The sequence below is a fragment of the Odocoileus virginianus genome, chromosome 18 (assembly GCF_023699985.2).
Source record: "Odocoileus virginianus isolate 20LAN1187 ecotype Illinois chromosome 18, Ovbor_1.2, whole genome shotgun sequence".
NCBI lineage: Eukaryota > Metazoa > Chordata > Mammalia > Artiodactyla > Cervidae > Odocoileus > Odocoileus virginianus.
Genome location: NC_069691.1, coordinates 9,214,571 through 9,234,023, shown reverse-complemented (window position 1 = coordinate 9,234,023; position 19,453 = coordinate 9,214,571). Strand labels below are relative to the sequence as shown.

Below are 19,453 nucleotides of genomic sequence, written 5' to 3'. Positions count from 1 at the left end.
GTTGTAGCATTTGTCACACTTTCCTCTTTAAGGCTGAATAATATTCCATTGTGTGTCTGTGTGTAAAAATTAGTGTTTTAGCATCTTTTTTGTCTGCTTATTGACATTTGCATATCATGGGAAGTCAGATCCCTAGTGTTGATTGGCAATAGCAGTTGGATGTGGGTCTTAACATTTATTATTTATTATTTACTTAAAATGTCCATATTGGTATGATGGATTTCCTTGTACCTTCACATGCATAGTCCCAGAGTCTGGAGCCTGTCAGTTTTATCGTCTCCAGAATAAACATTTGCTTCTCATGAGAATGGGGAAAAGGATAATTGCTTAATCATGTGGATTAGAAGAGAAAGGATACCTAGAAATCTAACTACTCAACATACAGACTTTAAGCCAATCCTTATATGATCACCTTCTTCCTCCACCTCTTTGCCATTTATATTTTCAGGGGATTCCAGTTCCTGAATCTTCCCAGGATTCGTTTTTTAACTCGTCTTATGTTTTATTGGCATCTCAATTTATGGGCATTTGAGATCAAATTTCTCCTTCTGTCATGTTGTCTAAGGCCATCTGCTTTCCAGCTTCTGAATTTTTTAAGCTCTCTTTTATTCTTCTACACTCTTTTCTTTTGGTCTTGGGGATTTATCCACTTTTCCCCTTTACTTTTGCCTTGATGGGGTTTTACTGAGGAAGAGAAAAATAGATGCAAACTCATGTTTAATCAGAAGTGCCTCCTAGTTATACTTAAATCTGAAATATAAATAGCCCTGCTTAAGATTCATCAATTATACCTGTTATCAGATAGAATTTTGAACTCTTCAACAAAATACTTTTGTTGCTCTTATGACTTGAATCTTGCCTACCTTTCCAGCCTTTTACTGACCCCATCCCTTTCATATCTTCTCTGTTCTTTGTTCCAGCCATACTGGCCTATTTGTAGTTTACTGAATGTACCAACTACTCTGTGATCATATCTTATTTCCTGCATTATTCAATATACTTTTGAAAGTTGTCAGCATTAGGAAGATGGTTCAGGCTATAAGGTATGGATGAGATTCTTTCCTGCAACAGTATAGAATGAGAAGAGAAACATTTCTAGAACTAAGCCCTAAGGAAAGTCAACATTTAAGGATTGTGTAGAGGAGGAAAACAGCCAAAAAAAAAAAAACACCAAGAAAGAGTGGTTAGGTAAGTATTACAGTAGGAAATTTGGAGATAACATTTCGATGGGAAAAGAGTGGTTTGGAAAGTGAAGAATATGTCAGATCCTGCTGATTTATCAGGTAAATTGAGGATTAACAAATAATCATTTTGTTTATGACATGGAGGTCCTTGGTTACCTTAGAAATTGCTATTTCGATTTAGTGATGATTGCAGAGAAGCTTCTATTTCTTCATAGTTGTAAAGTGGTTTGCTAAGAGTAAATAGAGCAGTGGAGGAATTGTTGGACCTTTGAAGAGTACTAAGAAGAATTTTAAGGCAGTTACTCTGGTGTGTGAACAAGTTGATTGGAGAAATGTAGTAAGGCTGTTGGTTAGTTGAAGTTGATAATGACTAACTTAAAGTAATTGCAGTCTATTTTGTGGTAATTTTTCTTCTCCGCTACTCACCTGGCAAGGCATACACATGTTTATATAAAAAGTAGACTTTGGATTTGTGTCGGCTTGGAACTTTATTGACAGAAGAAAAAGGAGAAGACAGAAAGCAGAAGAGTTTAAAGTGTCGGTGAAATAATGTATTAAGGAGTCTGAGCTGGGTAAGGAAGTCAGAAAGAAACTAGTTGAGAGGGAAAGAAAAATTTAGCATTTAATTGAATGACAAAATAAATTTATAGAGCAGAGGATTTCATTAGGTAGTGGTGGGATTCAACATTTAAAATAAAAAACTTGTCTTCAAAGAGTTTTTATTCTACTTCTGTTTGTTAATTCTAAAGTCCTTTCTAAAGTCCTGTTCAGTATGTTCGTTCACTCATGCTTCCCTTTGATGCAAGTATGAGAATATCTTCATCAGCTTTTGTTTATCTGAGACTTTCTGGGTCAGCTGAATTAGGAAGTAGTAGGTCATTAGAGGAAAAGATAAATAATAAGTGTATACAGGTGGAATAGGACTAGAAAAATAACTTTCATGGACATTTTTAAGTGGGGGCAAAAGTGTTGGTAATTAGTGGTTATCATCAGCATATTAAAAAAAATTAGGAACCTCGATTTTTTATTCTTTATATTTTCCTGGAAAGTATTGAAGAAGATTGTTTAATCTTATTTTGAAAAATGAAACACACGAACATCTTTCATTTTTGCTTAAAAGGGGAGAGGGAAAGAATCTTGTATCTTCCCATTTTGTGTTTATTAGAGAAGGAGCATATTCAGCTGTTTTATACTTGTAACCACAGACACCTTATGATGACAACACAAGTTTTAAGGGAGATTCTTTCTTTGGTACTGTTTCTGACTCTTCTAATATGATCCTATTATAATTCTTACCTAATAATCTTACTGTTTTTCATGTCCTTATGTACTCAGGTACATCTACAGAAATTATAAAATTTGATGCCAATAAATTCTACAAGTTAAGCTTTAGTTTGGACAGAAAGTAGGTTTTGAAAACTGTGTGCATTTAGTCACTTGGGAAAGTCTTTTGGTATGTAAAATATTTGGAAAGGAGACTTAGTATTCTGATTATAGATTTCTTTCTTGAAGAAGGTAGCATTTTTGTTATTTCAGTACAGATACTCATAGAATGTATCTTTCATTCATATTAAAAATGAATATTTGCAATTGTAGAAAAACAGCATGTGGAGAAACAGGACACTTTTACAGAAAAATTAATTACCCAGATCATAAAAAATCTTCAAGTGAAAATTTCCAACATCCATATTCGCTATGAAGATGATGTAAGTATTTTAATAGGTGATAACTGTTTTTATATTTATTTTGCTATTGACACCGGCTTTGTAGTGGTCAACTTATGAGATGCTGGCACATGGAGGGATATAGAGCTGAACATGGCATGATCTTTATTTTTTATAATTAGTTGTAATTTGCAGTCCTTAGTGCCTTGATTAACACTTTTCTAAAATGTTCAAGCATCAGATAATGAAGGAAAATTTCTTTCTTATAATCTCCTTTGATAGAGTTAGTAGTTACATGTTTTTAAAATACTTTATACTGTGTTTACTTCCTGGAAGAAGCAATGGTTTAAGAATCATTAGTTAGACTTAACTAATTGTTTGATTTCAAATAGATCATATATTGTCTCTCAAACACGTCATTGTTGGCTTCTCGAAGCTCTGTTGTGAGGGTCAGTCTCATTTTTAATAAACTTCTTTTTTTGTAGATTGAAAAAGAGTATTTTGTTGTTCAGTTCCTAAATGTGTCTCTTTGTAATCCCATGGACTGCAGCAATGTTATATTGATAAATTATTATTGTACCACACTAATACATTGGTACTTTATATGCAGTTAGGAAAAATGTAGAAATAAAAATTATTCCAGAAGCTAGAAAAATGTTTTTGAATGTTTGAAATAACTTACTTACCAGAAAGTGAACTTTTTCTATAATATAAATTTTGTCCATCTACTAAAAATCTGAATAAAATTTACTCTCCTCCCTCTTTAGGTCACAAATCGAGAAAACCCTCTGTCATTTGGTATTTCCCTTCAGAATCTCAGCATGCAGGTATGTTGTTTAAAAAGAAATTTAACCATATTCATTTTTGCAATATAGTTAATTAAATTACTGATAATTACTTAATGTATGCCAGCATCAGGAGTAGGTGTCTATATAGAATTCATACAGGAAGTGCATAGACTGGATTGAAACTGGGGGTAGGTCGTTTCATATTTAAAAAAAGGTTGATAATCAAATTTAATTTCATATGTGAGAGACTATTTACCAATTATGATGTTTCATACTTATTTTACTTTAAAAAATCCATTCTGAATTTTAAATGCATAAGTATAAAATAAAAGTAATGTTCATTTCAGAATCTTTGATTAGTTGTGGAAAGTATACAGAATCATATCATTTCATCATCACTGTTACTGGTAATCATGGCATACTTTCTTCCTGTTTAGTTTTTTAATTAAGAAACTTTAAAACTGTAGGAGAACATAAGAATTTTGAGACACTTGCTTGTATCCAGAATGGATGATAGTTAAGTTTGTCATTTAGTTTAAATTTTAAATACTTTTAAAGACTAAGCTGTTATGAATAAAGTTTAAATTCCTTTTGTATTCTGCTCCACTCTTCTCTCCCACCCAAGAGGTAAACATCTTACATTTTTAAACTTTACACTGTATATCCATTGAAAATGTGTAGTATTTGGTAGATTTTTAAAAGTTCATATAAGTGTTACATGATTCTTCTCTCAGTTTCCATTTTGCTACACATTGTTTGTGACGTGTTTATTGCCACATGTAGTTTAATTGATTCAGTTCAACTGCTGTATAGTATTTCATTATATGCTTTTGTTTTTTATGTTCATTCAGTTTTTGTGTGTGGTTTTTAAAATTTGGATCCACCTCAAACAGGAAAAGAGAAAAGTCAAGTGAAAAGTTATTCAATAAAGTTGGGTGAGGTTAATGGTCAAATGCTATTGTAACATTGAAAAATAAGATTGGAAAATTAGCCATTGGATTTGGCAATGTGAAGGTGATTGGTAACAGTGTCAGCAGTGGTTTTCACCACTGGTTTTGGAGGTATTTGGAAACTTGTCTCCCAACCAAGTCATACTCAATTGCAAACTCAGGCTGAGACCCAGCTGTTTTGTTTAAAAAACCCTCCAGGTCATCCTAATTGCATGATAAAATTTGAGCACCACTGTTCCAGTCCATTTAGTTCTCTAGAAAAAATGAAAACCATCTTTTAAATATAAGCATTTGATATCAATTGATTTCTCTCAGTGACTTTTCATTGCTTTTAAAGTCCATAATTTTGTCAAAATAGTTTATAATCCCTGTGTAATCTGACCCTTGGTAGGACACCTGGTTTTACCTCTTTTCTCTGTTTTGAGTATATTTTTGGGCCAAATTGGGCTACTTCAGTTCTTTGAACATACCATACATTCAGATATCTTCCTACCATGAATCATATTCCATACTAAATTTAGAATTGATAATTTCAATTAATGTGTCACTTAGGTTAGGTATCACTTTTGCCATCACATACTTGAAATTGAGGCTCCTTCTGTGGAGTCTCTAGTTATGGACTTCAGTCTCCCAGAGTACTGTGTATTTAACCTCAATAATGGCACTTACTGGTTTGTAATTTGCTTTCTATTTTTTCACCAGGCAATGAGATTTTTGAATACAGAATATTCAGTTAATATTCTTTGACTAAATGTTATGTTTTCAAGGACATTTTAATGGAAGATTGGTCTAGCGCAGGATAGATTCTGTTTATCACTCTGCCATTTCACATGCAAGTGACAGTTTTTACTGCTTCTTTTTTCCCTTTTCAGACAACGGATCAATACTGGATTCCATGTTTACATGATGAAACTGAGAAACTATTTCGTAAGGTAAAATAAACAAATACTATGTTTTGTCAGTCCATGGGCTTGACAAAAGATACTTTTTTTCCCCCCAATTATTTTTATTAGTTGGAGGCTAACTACTTTACAATGTTGTAGTGGCTTTTGCCATACATTGACATGAATCAGCCATGGATATACATGTGTTCCCCATCCTGAACCCCCCTCCCACCTCCCTCCCCATCCCATCCCTCTGGGTCATCCCGGTGCACCAGCCCCGAGCACTTGTCTCATGCATCCAACCTGGACTGGCGATCTGCTTCACACTTGATAATATACATGTTTCAATGCTGTTCTCTCAGATCATCCCACCCTCGCCTTCTCCCATAGAGTCCAAAAGTCTGTTCTATACATCTGTGTGTCTTTTTCTGTCTTGCATATAGAGTTATTGTTATCATCTTTCTAAATTCCATATATATGCATTAGTATACTGTATTGGTGTTTTTCTTTCTGGCTTACTTCACTCTGTATAATGGGCTCCAGTTTCATCCACCTCATTAGAACTGATTCAAATGAATTCTTTTTAATGGCTGAGTAATATTCCATTGTGTATATGTACCACAGCTTTAAGACAAGTGACATAGATAAGGATTTTTGTGAATTGTGTTGACTTAAGTGTTATATGACCAATTATTTGAGACTTCTGAAAAAGCATATACTAAAGAATCTTCATTGAAAATGAGGATTATAATAAATTTGATTTGTTTTCAGTTAATCCGATTGGATAACCTTTTTGCCTATTGGAACGTGAAGTCTCAGCTGTTTTATCTTAGTAATTATGATGAATCATTGGTAAGTAAATTTTTTTGATATATGCATATATATCTTTGGTATCATATTTTGCATAGTTTTATTCTTTGTCATTTATCTAACATACTGTAGATAGTATGTTAGTCAGTGGTCCTTTTTTTCCTAGGCAAAAATCCATTAAAATTTTCAGCAGTAGGTGAATATATATGTTTGTACATAGACGTATGTAAACATAGCTTTTCGGTGTAACTGATATGAAACATTTCTTAGTTATGTGTGCACCATAATGTTTTGAGACTTGTATATATTGCAAAATGATCAACACAATAAGTCCAGTAATGTCAATCACCATATGTAATTATATAATTGTTTTTCTTGTGATGAGAACTTGTAAGATTTACTCATAACAACTCTCAAATATGCAACAGTATTATTAATGATAGCCACCATGCTGTATATTACATCTCCATGAGGTAATAAATAATTATTTTATAACTGAAAGTTTGGACTTTTTGGCTCCCTTTGTCAATTTTTTTCCCGTCCTATCAGTACCTCCCTCCTCTGCAACCACTGATCTGTTCTCTGTTTTTCTTCTTCTAAATTCCACATATCAGCGAGATAGTACAGTGTTTGTTTTTCTCTCTCTGAGCTACTTCACTTAGCATAATGCCCGCAAGGTCCATTTGTGATGTCCCAATGGCAAGATTTCACTCTCATTTTTAATGGCTGAGTGATACTCCACAGTGTGTGTCTGTGTGTGTGTGTATAAATCATTTTCTTCATTCACTCTTGATGGATATTTATGTTGTTTCCATATCTTGGCTATTATAAATAATGCTGCAGTGAACATGGAGTGTAGATATGCTTTCTAGTATGTTTATTTTCTTCTCAGAAGTGGAGCTGTTGGGTTATATGATAGTTCTGTTTTTAACTGTTGAGGTCCTTCCATAATTGTCCATAGGGTCTGCACCAATTTGTGTCCACCAACAGAACAGAAGGGTTTTCTTTTTTCCACATTTTCACCAACATTTATAATTTTTTTGGTTTTTGATAATAGTTATTCTAACAAGCTTAAGGTAGTATTTCATTGTGGTTTTGGTTTACATTTCTCTAATCATTAGGGATGATGAGCATCTTTCCATGTATCTGTTAGCCATCCGTATTTCTATTTTGAAATTTTTAATAGGGTTGTTTGAGTTTTTTTGCTTTTGAGTTATAGGGGTTCATTATATATTTCAGATATTAGCTCCTTATCAGATATAATATTTTCATATATTTTCTTTCATTTATAGGTTCCCTTTTCATGTATTTGATAGTTTTCTTTGCTGTGCAAAAGCTGTTAATTTGATGTAGTCAGTTTGTTTTTTTTTGCTTTCGTTGCTTTTACTTTTGCTGTCAAATCTAAAAACTCATTGCTAAAACTGATATCAGAGAGCTTACCATCTATTTTCTTCTGGAGTTTTTATGATTTTAGGTATTATGTTCAAGTCTTTAATCCATTTTGAGTTCTTTTCATTTACTGTGTAAGGTCGTCAGATTTCATTCTTTCTCAACTAGCTGTCAAGTTTTCTCAAAACCATTTATTGAAGAGACTGTCCTTTTCCCATTGTATGTTCTTGACTCCTTGGTCGTGAGTTATAACTGACCATGTATGTTGTTGTTCAGTTGCTAAGTTGTGTCTGACTCTTTGCAACCCCATGTACTGCAACATGCCAGGCTTTCCTGCCCTTCACTATATCCCAGACTTTGCTCAAACTCATGTCCATTGAATTGGTTATGCCATCCAACCATCTTATCCTCTCTCACTCACTCCTCCTCCTGCCCTCAATCTTTCCCAGCATCAGGGTCTTTTCTAATGGGTCAGCTCGTCACATCAGGTGACCAAAGTATTGGAGCTTCAACTTCAGCATCAGTCCTTCCAATGAATATTCAGGCTTGGTTTCCTTTAGGATTGACTGGTTTGATCTCCTTGCTGTCCAAGGGACTCTCAGGAGTCTTTTCCAGCACCACAGTTAGAAACCATCAATTCTTTAGCTCTCACCTTCCTTATGGTCTGCCTCTCACAACTGTACATTGTGTACAACTGGAAAAACCACAGCTTTGACTCTATGGATCTTTGTTGGCAAAGTGAGGTCTCTGCTTTTAAATACGCTGTCTAGGTTTGTCGTGACTTTCCTTCCAAGGAGCAAGTGTCTTTTAATTTCATGGCTGCAGTCACCCTCTGCAGTGGTTCTTGGACCACATCTGCGTGGGTTTATTTCTGGGTTGTCTGTTCTAGTCTGTTGATCTGTGTGTCTGTCTGTGTGACAGATACTAATTGCTCTTAGCTTTATAATATAGTTAGATATCAGAGAAGATGACAACTCCAGCTTTGTTCTTTCTCAGGATTGCTTTGGCTATTTGGGTTCTTTTGTGGTTCCATACGAATTTTGTTTTTTCTATTTCTGTGAGAAATGCCGTTGGTATTTTGATGGAGATTGCAACATATCTGCAGATTGCTTTGGGTAATATGAATCTTTTAACAATATTACTTATTCTAATTCATGAGCATGGAATATCTTTCCATTAGTTAGTGTACTTTTTATTTTTGTTCCTCAGTGCCTTATTGTTTTCAGGGTACAAGCCTTTTACCTCCATAGTGAAGTTTATTCTTATATTTTAATGCAATTGTAAATGGAATTGTTATTTTTTCTTTCTGATAGTTTGTTGTTAGTGTAAAGAAATACTACAGATTTCTGTATATTGATTTTTGTGTCCTGCAACTTTAACTCATTTATTATTAGTTTTAGCAGTTTTTGGTGGAGTCTTCAGAGTTTTCTATATATCATTATGTCCTCTGCAAATAGTGAAAGTTTTACTTCTTCCTTTCCAACTTGTATGCCTTTTATTTCTTTTTCTTACCTAATTTCTCTGGCTAAGACTTCTAATACTGTGTTGAATAAAAGTGAAAGTGAGTATCTTTGTCTTGTTTCTGATCTTAGAAGAGAAGCTTTCAGCTTTTCACGCTTGAGTATGATGATAATTATGGGCTTGTCATCTATGACCTTCATTATATTGAGATATGTTACTTTTGTACCCACTTTGTTTTGTCTTAAAGAGATGGTGAATTTTATGAAATTTTGTGTATGTGCTTGTATACAAATATATATAAATATATTCCTATCTTAATTTCTAGAACCTTCTTACATAATAGTAGTTTGATGAAATAGTGTTTAGTCACTTTAGTATTTTCTTAGCTGTACTCTAAGTTTGAGTTATTTTTTTAAATTGCTTTTAAACATTTTTTGCATATACTAGTATTAGCATCAATATAAGTAATATCAATTTGATTTTTAATAGAGCAGCCTGAGGAATGGCATTGTTGATGAAAATATTGTTCCAGAAGGTTATGATTTTGGTAAGTAAATTTCATAAGATAAATGTACAATTAAAGTAATCAGTATAAATTTGAAATGAATATTGTTGATATTACTGTGGTATTTCATGTTAATTTTCTCATAAAATTAAATATTTCTAATATGTACACAAAAGCAAAACACTTTGCTGTATCATGTGTGTTGATGATTCTCAAATCTGTCAGTTTAATTTTGACTTATTTCTTCTTTACCCTACTGTCATTTCTGGCTGTTTCATTCAGAGTCTGATGAAGAGACAGGAACCACATAGTAATTTGAGAAGGGAAAGTATTTATGAAGAATCACTAAATATAACAGGGGATTAGAGTAACAAGGGATTGGCTAACAAAGAGTAAAGTATATTCTTTATAGAATGCAAGAATAGTATAGGGTTGGCCAAAAAGCTCGTTTGACTCTTTCCATAACATCTTACGGAAAGATCTGAGTGAACTTTTTGGCCATCCCAACAGCTAGAAGAAAGAGCCTTTACCCTAGGACTTAGGTGAAGTGCCCAAAGAAGTGTGTCTGTCTCCTTCACACTGAGATCTGGAACTTGCTGGAGAGGGGATTGCTGTGAGTCACTCACTGGCAGGAAAGTCTCTGATGCCCTGTTGGTAAAACTTGTAAATTAGCCTGAAGGAACTTCTGGGAAATTGACCCATTAAGAAGTCTTGTGGAGAGTTGTCTGTAGAAGGCACTGCACTCTAACACCTCCTGAGCAATGTGTTGAGAGAATTTGCTGGCTCTTGGGTGGTGCTAGCTGCTCTGTGCTGCCGGAGTCTAGTGCTGAAGAAATGTGTTGTGCTGCAGGCCCTGGACACTGGAGAAGCCGTTTTTTTCAGGAGCTGGTGGAGAACCATGGCCCAGCAGGTGTCTGCTGAGCGAGCACAGCAGTGCCATGAAGCATAACTCCTTCCCCCTGCAGTGTCTCTCCTGTGTCCTCTCCTAACAAGGAGCAGTGTTATGCCAACTGGTAAAGAAAAAGACGTTTAAAGGATTGGCTAACAAAAAAGTAAAGAGAACTCTAAAGAATGAGCCTGGAAGTCTAGGGTTCAGAGCAGGTAGGGAAGGGTAATCTGGAGGTTATAGCAGTAAATTGATAACTGACACAGTGGAGGGGAAAGGATGAATGAAAGATTTTGTTTTGTTTTTTATATAATGGGAAAGATAGTAGCTTGTTAATAGCTTGTTAAGAGGCTAAGATTGGGATGATCCTTAGAACATGGAAGGTGAGAGAGTGAAGTGTAATTATTATGTATTGATGTGGGTGAAAGAAGGTAGAATTGTGCTTTGTCACAGAGAGGAGCATGGTCAGTTTGTTTATACAATAGATTTCAGTTATAACAGAAGTCCTGATGTTGGGTGAACAAATAAATATGGTGATTGGAGTTAATGGGATTTATTTTTTCTTCTGAACTCTTTCTTTTTTTAAAAATTAAGGCATTAGAGGTTTTTGGAGGGAGGAGGGGCTATGAGATCTCCATGTAGGAGAGTGAGAGAATGCTGGCGAGAGCAGTGTTAGCAAAGTGTGGTTCAGATTAGCACCATCAGTATCGCTTGAAACCATGTTAGAAATGTAAATTCTTGGGCCCATCCCAGGCATGCTTAGTCAGAGCCTCTGAGAGTGAGGCTCAACAGTCTGTCTTTAACAACCTGTCCTGGTGATTCTGAGGAATGCTACAGTTTGAGAACCACTGGGTCAAAGTAGGGGTGGGCTAACTTTCTTTTTGCAAAGGGCCATGTAGTAGACATATATTTTACAGGTCATGAATATATAGTCTGTCACATGTTTTTCTGTTTCTTTTAAACAATACTTTAATAAAAGTGTAAAGATTATTTTTAGCTCACTGGCTATACAAAACAGGCTGTGGTATGGATCTGGCATATCCTTGGACTGAAAGAATGTTGTGTGATCAGTCAGCCACATTAAGTGTCTACTTGAGATTTATGACATTAATGTGAGACCAATCACTTTGATTTTGTTTTTTTCCTGGTCACAGAATGAATGGTAGTTCCCTTAAGACTTGAAGGTTTGGTATTGGATTACTAGAGGTGGTGTTAGTAGAATTGGATGTTTGAAACTGAGTTTATTGAGAGATTGAGGATACTGGAATGATTAAGTCTAGTGGGTGAGGTGAGCGCAAAAGAATTTAAGGAACTGAGAGACTATGGTACTGGAACAATCACTTGTATATTGAAATCACTTAGAAATTCCAGTTACCAGGAGCCAATCTGAGAAAGATGGGAGAGAGTGTAGCCCATGGATGGATTATTACAACCAGAGAGGGTATAGTAGGTGGCGTAGTTTTCTATGTAACAAAAATTAAAGCTGGGGGAGAATAATAATTTTACTTTTCAAATACTGATACTATTGCTTTATACATATACTTTTTTAAGCTTGCTCTTTTAAATCCTTCTACTTAGGTACATGTAAATTTTTCTCATTTGTAACTGTATAGTATTCTGTTGTATAGATGTACCATAGCAAATTTATCCTGTCTCCTATTGATAAATATCTTTTTGTTCAATTCAAATTAAAAGTATTTTTGAATTCAGTGCTGCACTTTAGGGATGGTTAAAACAAGAGGAATATATTATCTTTATATACACATTAACTTATGATTTAGTAGTTGATCTTTTTCTAGATTCTTCTATTACTAGTGTCCCTCTGCATTATTCTTATACTTTTTGGTGCTAAATGTAAAAGATTAAGAGAAATCTTAAATATGGATTGAGCCAAGAAGGTTATCCTGGACAAGCTCTAATCTTTTCTCTTCTCATTTTTCAAGTTAAAAGTGGGGAACAGATGGATACAGAGACACTGACCTGAAATCCAGGAATTACAGTTACATAATGAAAGTCAGTGGTTAAATAAAATATTTTTCCCCTTAGCATTTTTGATGTGCATTCATTCTTGAAACTATACTTTCATTAGAACTGTCTTGTTGGACTGTTTTGCCTCTTAGAGCGTGTTCCTGCTTCTTAGGGTTTTTTTTTTTTTTTTGAGGGGCAGTTCAGTTAGCTTTTATTGTACTTGCAAAAAGCAGTATGGGTTGTAGATAAAGGTAAAAGATTCCTCAAGACTAAGTGATAATTCATCTGATCAAGTTATAGCAGTATGGAAATCTGGAACCTGGAAAGGGTATAGAAGAAATGAAAATGAGCATTTTCAGCTTGATTCCTCTAGCACTTTGCGACTTGGAAAAAGAACTCAATATAATTTTTAAAAATTTGTGTTATTTTTCAGTATTTCGCCCCATATCTGCTAATGCCAAACTTCAGATGAATCGCAGATCGGATTTTGACTTTTCTGCCCCCAAAATAGACCTGGGTGTTGAGTTACATGACATAACAATCGAACTTAATAAACCACAGGTGATTTTTTTAAAATGAAATTTTAAATTGTAGGTTATAGTTTGTTAAAAGCAGAGCTAAGATTTTAAGTGTTGATTCATGATGGTATATAATAAACATTATGTTAAATAAGTTAGTAATTTAATTTTTATCTTTGACAATTAAAAAAATCTTAAAGATTTAATTTTTTCATTCTTCAGTATTTCAGTTTTATGGAATTTCTTGAATCGGTTGATATGATGACGCAAAATCTACCATACAGGAAATTCAAACCTGAGGTACCTCTTCAATACCATGCCAAAGAATGGTAATATGCTTTAAATTTTTTAAATTGAAGTATAATTGCCATAATGATTGGATATTTGTACATACTGAGAAAGGATCACCACAATAAGTCTTTAATGTCCAATATCACACATAGTTAGTAAAACTATTTTTCTTATGAGAACTTTTAATATCTACTCTCTTAGCAACTTTCAAATATGCCATACAATATGATTAGCTATTGTCAACTTGCTGTACATTATATGCCCATAACTTATTTATACTGTAACTGGAAGTTTTTTGGACCCGCTTCACCCATTTTGCCCATCCCCCACCCACTACTTTTGCCTCTCACCAGTCTGTTCTCTGTATCTATGAGCTCATTAAAAAAAAAAAAAAACTTTATATAAGTGAATTCTACAGTATTTGTCTTTCTCTCACTTATTTTGCTTAGCATAATGCCCATCATTGTTCATTCATGTTGTAACAAATGCCAGGATTTTACTCCGTTTTTATGGCTAAGTAACATTTGTCGGTTGGGCGGGTGTGTGTGTGTGTGTGTGTGAGTGTGTGTGTACACTTTATCCTTTCATCCATCTGTGGACAGTTGATTGTTTCCATATCTTGGCTCTTGTAAACACTGCTGCAGTGAACATGCGGGTGCGTATATCTTTCTGAGTTAGTGTTTTCATTTTCTTCACATAAATACTCAGAAGTGGAATTGCTCAGTGAAATTTATTTTAGCACATTATTTATTGCCTAGGGAATTTTTGCAGATACTAATGTCTGTGGCATTAATGTGTCTTCAGTTGTATTAAAAAAATGACAGCATAAAAGTGAATTTCTTGACTTTAAGAGTTTTAAGATACTCTCTTTAAAGGCTGATATAAGCTATATTATGATATTTGGCCTGAAACACTTGTAGTGGCTTTTGCTTAATTTGCAGCTGGAAATACTAGCAGTCTATTCATTTACTGTATTTTTGAAATTACTAAAAAAAAATCCCAGTTTCTTTTTCAACCATGTCTTTTTTTAGTTTTCAAACTTTGGTATCAGAACACTCTACCTGTTATAAATCTGAAAAAGTTATGGGAGTCTGTAAAGTGCAACCTGTTTTTAAAATTCAGAAGTAGTCTTTTTTTTTAGTTATTAAGCTCTTACCTAAGTTTTCAAAGTTGCGGTTACTTTTTCAGTTGAGTATTTTATTTACTATTCAGGTGGCTACAGGGCTAGTTGCCAATTAATACTTTAATAGTTTTTTGGTAGAACTGTGTTATAACAAAATTCTGTAATTTTGCTTATTTTCATTTGGGAAAAAGATAAGACAAAATATTGTGTTCTTAATTAACTACTAATAGGGTTGGTAAGAAGCCAGTGCTAGATAATATTTTCACAGTCTCTGTATTATGTATGTTGTTAGAACAGAAGTGATGTCAGTTATATTTCATACTGTTGGTTTGAGAGTGTTTTTAAGGGGAGAGTTTTTGTTTTTATTTTTTAACTAGGTGGGCTTATGCTATACGTGGTATTCTTGAAGTAAACATTCGCCCCCACTTACGGATGTGGTCCTGGAAGCATATTAGAGAACATAGGCAAAAAATGAAGCAATATAAAGAACTGTATAAAAAAAAGCTAACAAGTAAGAAGCCATCTGGTGAACTTCTCAACTCTTTGGAGGTTAGTATTTTAAAAATTTGTTGAATATTTTGTAATACTTAAGTCCTCAGTCTTTAGTGATTAACACTTCCTACTTATTTGTTCTAATTTTGACTGGCATTCTCTGTCTCTTTTACTTAGACTTTTTCATACTCCTTAACTTCAGTTGGATGATAGAAATTCTGGTGATCGTTTGGAATTTCAGATTCTTCTCAATCTGGAGAGATTTGGGTTTATGTAAATAGTAACTTGAAGCCTCACATTATTATGACGTTTATAAACCTCAGAGTCCTAGAAAGTATTTGCTGCATTGATCCCAGTCTTCTCAGTGTTGGTTTCAAAGCCAAATTTCCAAGTTGATATATATACAAGCATTGCTTTTCAGAATTTAAGAGAAATATCATATTGATGGATGACTTATTTTCAATTTCCTGTGTTTTCTCTAGTGCAGCAGTTTGATAGAGCATATATGAAATTATCTATATAAAGTTATGTAAACACATTTTATTTATATTTTTAGGCGTTGGAAAAGACTTTGGATGTGTTTAACATAACTATAGCAAGACAACAGGCGGAAGTTGAGGTAATTCCAGATTGTCCTTCAATTAGTAAAATAAATTTATAATTTATATAGAATTTATTGGTATTGTGCTGTATTATACTATTTCCTAAAAGGGATTCAAATTTGCTTACCTGTATTATAAGAATAATGGCAGAAAGTAAAGAGGAACTAAAGAACTTCTTGATGAGGGTGAAAGAGTGAAAACCTGGCTTGAAACTCAGCATTCAAAAGACTAAAACCATGGCATCCAGTCTCATCACTTCATGGCAAATAGATAGGGAAAAAGTGGAAACAGTGGCAGCTTTTGTTTTCTTTGGCTCCAAAATCATCGGTGATGGTGACTGCAGCTACAAAATTAAAAGACATTTGCACTTTGGAAGAAAAGCTATGGCAAACCTAGACAGCATATTAAAAACCAGAGACATCAAGCTCTGCTGACAAAGGTTCATATAGTCAGAACTATGGTTTTCCCAGTAGTCATGTATGGATGTGAGAGTTGGACTATAAAGAAGACTGAGCACCAGATAATTGATGCTTTCGAATTGTGGTGCTGGAGAAGACTCTTGAGAGTCCCTTGGAGAGCAAGGAGCTCAAACCAGTCAATCCTAAAGGAAATCAACCCTGAATATTCATTGGAAGGATTGATGCTAAAACTCCAATACTTTGGCCACCTGATGTGGAGAGCCAGCTCATTGGAAAACACCCTGATTGATACTGGGAAAGACTGAGAGCAGGAGGAGAAAGGGAGTGACAAAGGATGAGATGTTTGGATGGCATCACTGACTCAGTGAACAAGAATTTGAGCAAACTCCAGGATGTAGTGAAGGACAGGCAGGGAAGGCTGGCACGCTGTAGTCCATGGGGTCACAGAGTCGGACATGACTTAGTGTCTGAAGAAAAACACCATATTACAAGAAAATTTGACGTATTCTTTCGCCACATCTATTTAAACCATTTATTTGCCACATCTGTTCAAGACAGTTTCAGTGGGGAAAAAATTCTTTCTCAGTGATTGGTCTTAAAGGTGAAAAGCCAATTTCCCCTCCCATTATTATTGCTTGTAAGACAGTGTGCTAAGTACCAGATAATTCTAAATTCTGATATTTGGCCAGTATTACAGTTACTCTATTTTATTGTCAGTATGATTGTTGTTTATACTTATCCACTAAAGTAGATAAGTTTTGGAAATATCCTGTTTCTTTGAATTGCTAAATAAAGGATAATTTGTCATTTATTTGAAAATTTGTTTATTTTAGGTGAAGAAAGCTGGATACAGAATTTTCAGAGAAGGAGCAGAAGAGTCAGAGGGTAGTAAAGGATGGTTTAGCTGGATGTGGAATTGGTCAGAATCGAATAGTAAACAACAACTTGATGTTAAACCTGGAAGTACGTTCATTTCATTGTACAGTGGTGCAGTTAACCAAGCTGTGGTAGTGTCTCTAACCATCAAGTGTGAAATTAAGTTTTGCAGGAAGTTTTCTCTTTCATTAAATAGACATAGAAAGTATATATATATATGATAAGTAATTCTTATTATAAGTAAAATTGCTAATAAAATTTTAAATGTATGTCAAATAAAAATCAAATAAAAATTTTAAACTCTGACTAATGCTTTCAGAAGAGCATTATGTCTAGAATATTTAGTAAGTGTGTATAGCACAGTTATAAATAAAAGTTTCAAAAGAGTATAAACCACTGTAAATTTTCATTGAAATTATTTCTTGGAAAGATTTTTACTTCCCAACCAAATGCTTAACATCATAACTTCAGAGGCTTAGGGACTTAGGTTTGTATCCTGGATATATCATTTATTAGCAGTATGACCCTGGCAAATTTAAGCTCTCTAAAACTCAATTTTGTCGACTTTAAAATGGGTGGACATGATATTAATACTTCGTATTTTGTATGCTACTTATGTTGACTAGCATAATGTCATTAAGTACCTAATACGGGTAGCTATTTTGTGTGCTTAATACAAGCATTTAGAAATTTATATTGCTAAATTTATGTATTTAGTCATTTATATTTTTAAAAAATAAACCTAAAATTGCCAATGCCATCTTAGCATTTGTGAATATAATTTCTTAAAGGTATTATAAAAAAGAGTAAATTTACATTATTAAAAGCGGCTAAATTTGGATTTGGTTTTATCTTGTTATCTACTAGTTAATAACATAAAACATTCTTTATGATTCGTAGGTCTTGAAGAAATATTGACACCTAAAGAAAAAATTTTGCTGTATGAAGCAATTGGCTATAGTGAAACAGCAGTTGATCCAACCTTGCCAAAAACAGTAAAAATATTTTGTTGCCTTATACCTGAGTATTTATTGATAGATTCGCCTGATTTTAATCCTTTCAGAAATATGTGTTACTGACGTGTTTGGTGATCTTACTTTGAATCTGTAAATATTGCATTTGTTTTAGTTTCCATAGTAGGAATAAAATTTTTAGTGTTATGTGGCTTTTTAAAAAATTTTATGTTATGTTTAATTTTAGTTTATGTTTAGTTTTAGTATTATGTGGTGATCCTTTAATATGTAAAGATTGTTTTTGAAATATTTTTCTGGTTTTTGGAAGGAACAAATTGTATAAATAATATTATAGATATATAATTTATTTCATTTTCTTCCTGTTTATATTCTAGTTTGAAGCAATGAAGTTTTTTGTTCACTTGAAAAGTATGTCTATTATTCTAAGAGAACAACAACAAAAACCTGAACTGCTGGATATTGTAGTGGAAGAATTTAGCACTTTGATTGTGCAAAGACCAGGAGCGCAAGCAGTTAAGTAAGTATTAATTTATTTTCTCTTATCTATAAGAAAAAAATTCGTTGTAAGGTTGAATTGTAGATTAGAGTCATATGGTATTTTGTAAAGAATTAATTTATTCTTTTGTATTTTTAGGAACTTGGTGTTTTTCATTTATATATATATATTGTGATTATTAAAATAGCACATGTTCAATAGAAAACTTTATGCTGAGGAAACATGAAGGACATTAAAGAATAATACAAAAATGTCAGCAATCACACTATTCAAGAAGAAATAGCATCACCAATTTTGTTTTTATCTGGGAATGTATTTTACCTTCTGTTTTAAAATTGCTTTATTGAGTTATAATTCATGTGCCATACAATTCATCCATTAAATTGTATAATTTACTTTTTATCACACTGTAATGTATACAGAGTCCACATTGATTTATTCAGCATTGTACGATAATTATCCTTACCTAATTTCAGAACATTTTAACACCCCAGAAAGGAAATGCTAATCCCCATTAGCAGTCCCTCCCCATTGCTCCTTCTTTCCAGTGCAAAATTGGTAAAAGCTAATTTATTTTCTGTTTCTAAGAATTTGTTTGTTTAGGGTATTTCATATTAATTGAATCATATAATACATGGTCTTTTCTGTCAAGCTTCTTTTACTTAGCATGATGTTTTCAAGGTTCATCCATGGTATAGCATGAATTAGTACTTCACTCTTTTTTATTGCCTAATATTTCATTATATGAATATACCACATTTTGTTTGCCTATTCATCAGATGATGGATATTTGGTTTATATCCTCTTTTGGCTGTTATGAATAATGCTGCTGTGAATATTAATGAGCAATATTTTATAAGGACAATTTTCAAATTTTCTTGGGTATTTACCCAGAAGTGGAATTGTTGCCTCAAATGGTAACTGTACTTAACATTTTGAGGAACTGCCAGACTGTTTTCCAAAGCAACTGCATCATTTTATATTCCTACCAACATTGTGTGAGGTCTCCACTTATCTACATCCTTTCCTGCACTTCTCTGTCCTTTTTGATGATTGATTTTAGCCATCCTAATGAGTGTAAAGTGGAATCCCACTGTAGTTTTGACTTGCGCTTCCCTGATGGCTAATGATGTTGAGCGTCTTTTCATGTGTTTATTGGCTGTTTCTGTATAG

General features: G+C 33.6%; 1 protein-coding gene across 4 annotated transcripts in view; it reads left to right on the top strand.

Moving 5' to 3' along the window:
* VPS13A (vacuolar protein sorting 13 homolog A) overlaps positions 1 to 19,453 on the top strand; it is a 253,635-nt gene that overhangs the window by 28,855 nt on the left and 205,327 nt on the right. For all 4 annotated transcript variants that reach the window (XM_020879716.2, XM_020879717.2, XM_020879718.2 and 1 more), the window contains exons 6-17: positions 2,781 to 2,890; positions 3,616 to 3,675; positions 5,459 to 5,518; positions 6,242 to 6,322; positions 9,620 to 9,677; positions 12,923 to 13,050; positions 13,230 to 13,336; positions 14,799 to 14,970; positions 15,470 to 15,532; positions 16,768 to 16,897; positions 17,711 to 17,805; positions 18,159 to 18,301. In XM_020879716.2, the coding sequence (XP_020735375.2) occupies positions 2,781 to 2,890; positions 3,616 to 3,675; positions 5,459 to 5,518; positions 6,242 to 6,322; positions 9,620 to 9,677; positions 12,923 to 13,050; positions 13,230 to 13,336; positions 14,799 to 14,970; positions 15,470 to 15,532; positions 16,768 to 16,897; positions 17,711 to 17,805; positions 18,159 to 18,301 (1,207 nt within the window). The remainder of the gene's footprint in view (positions 1 to 2,780; positions 2,891 to 3,615; positions 3,676 to 5,458; positions 5,519 to 6,241; positions 6,323 to 9,619; positions 9,678 to 12,922; positions 13,051 to 13,229; positions 13,337 to 14,798; positions 14,971 to 15,469; positions 15,533 to 16,767; positions 16,898 to 17,710; positions 17,806 to 18,158; positions 18,302 to 19,453) is intronic.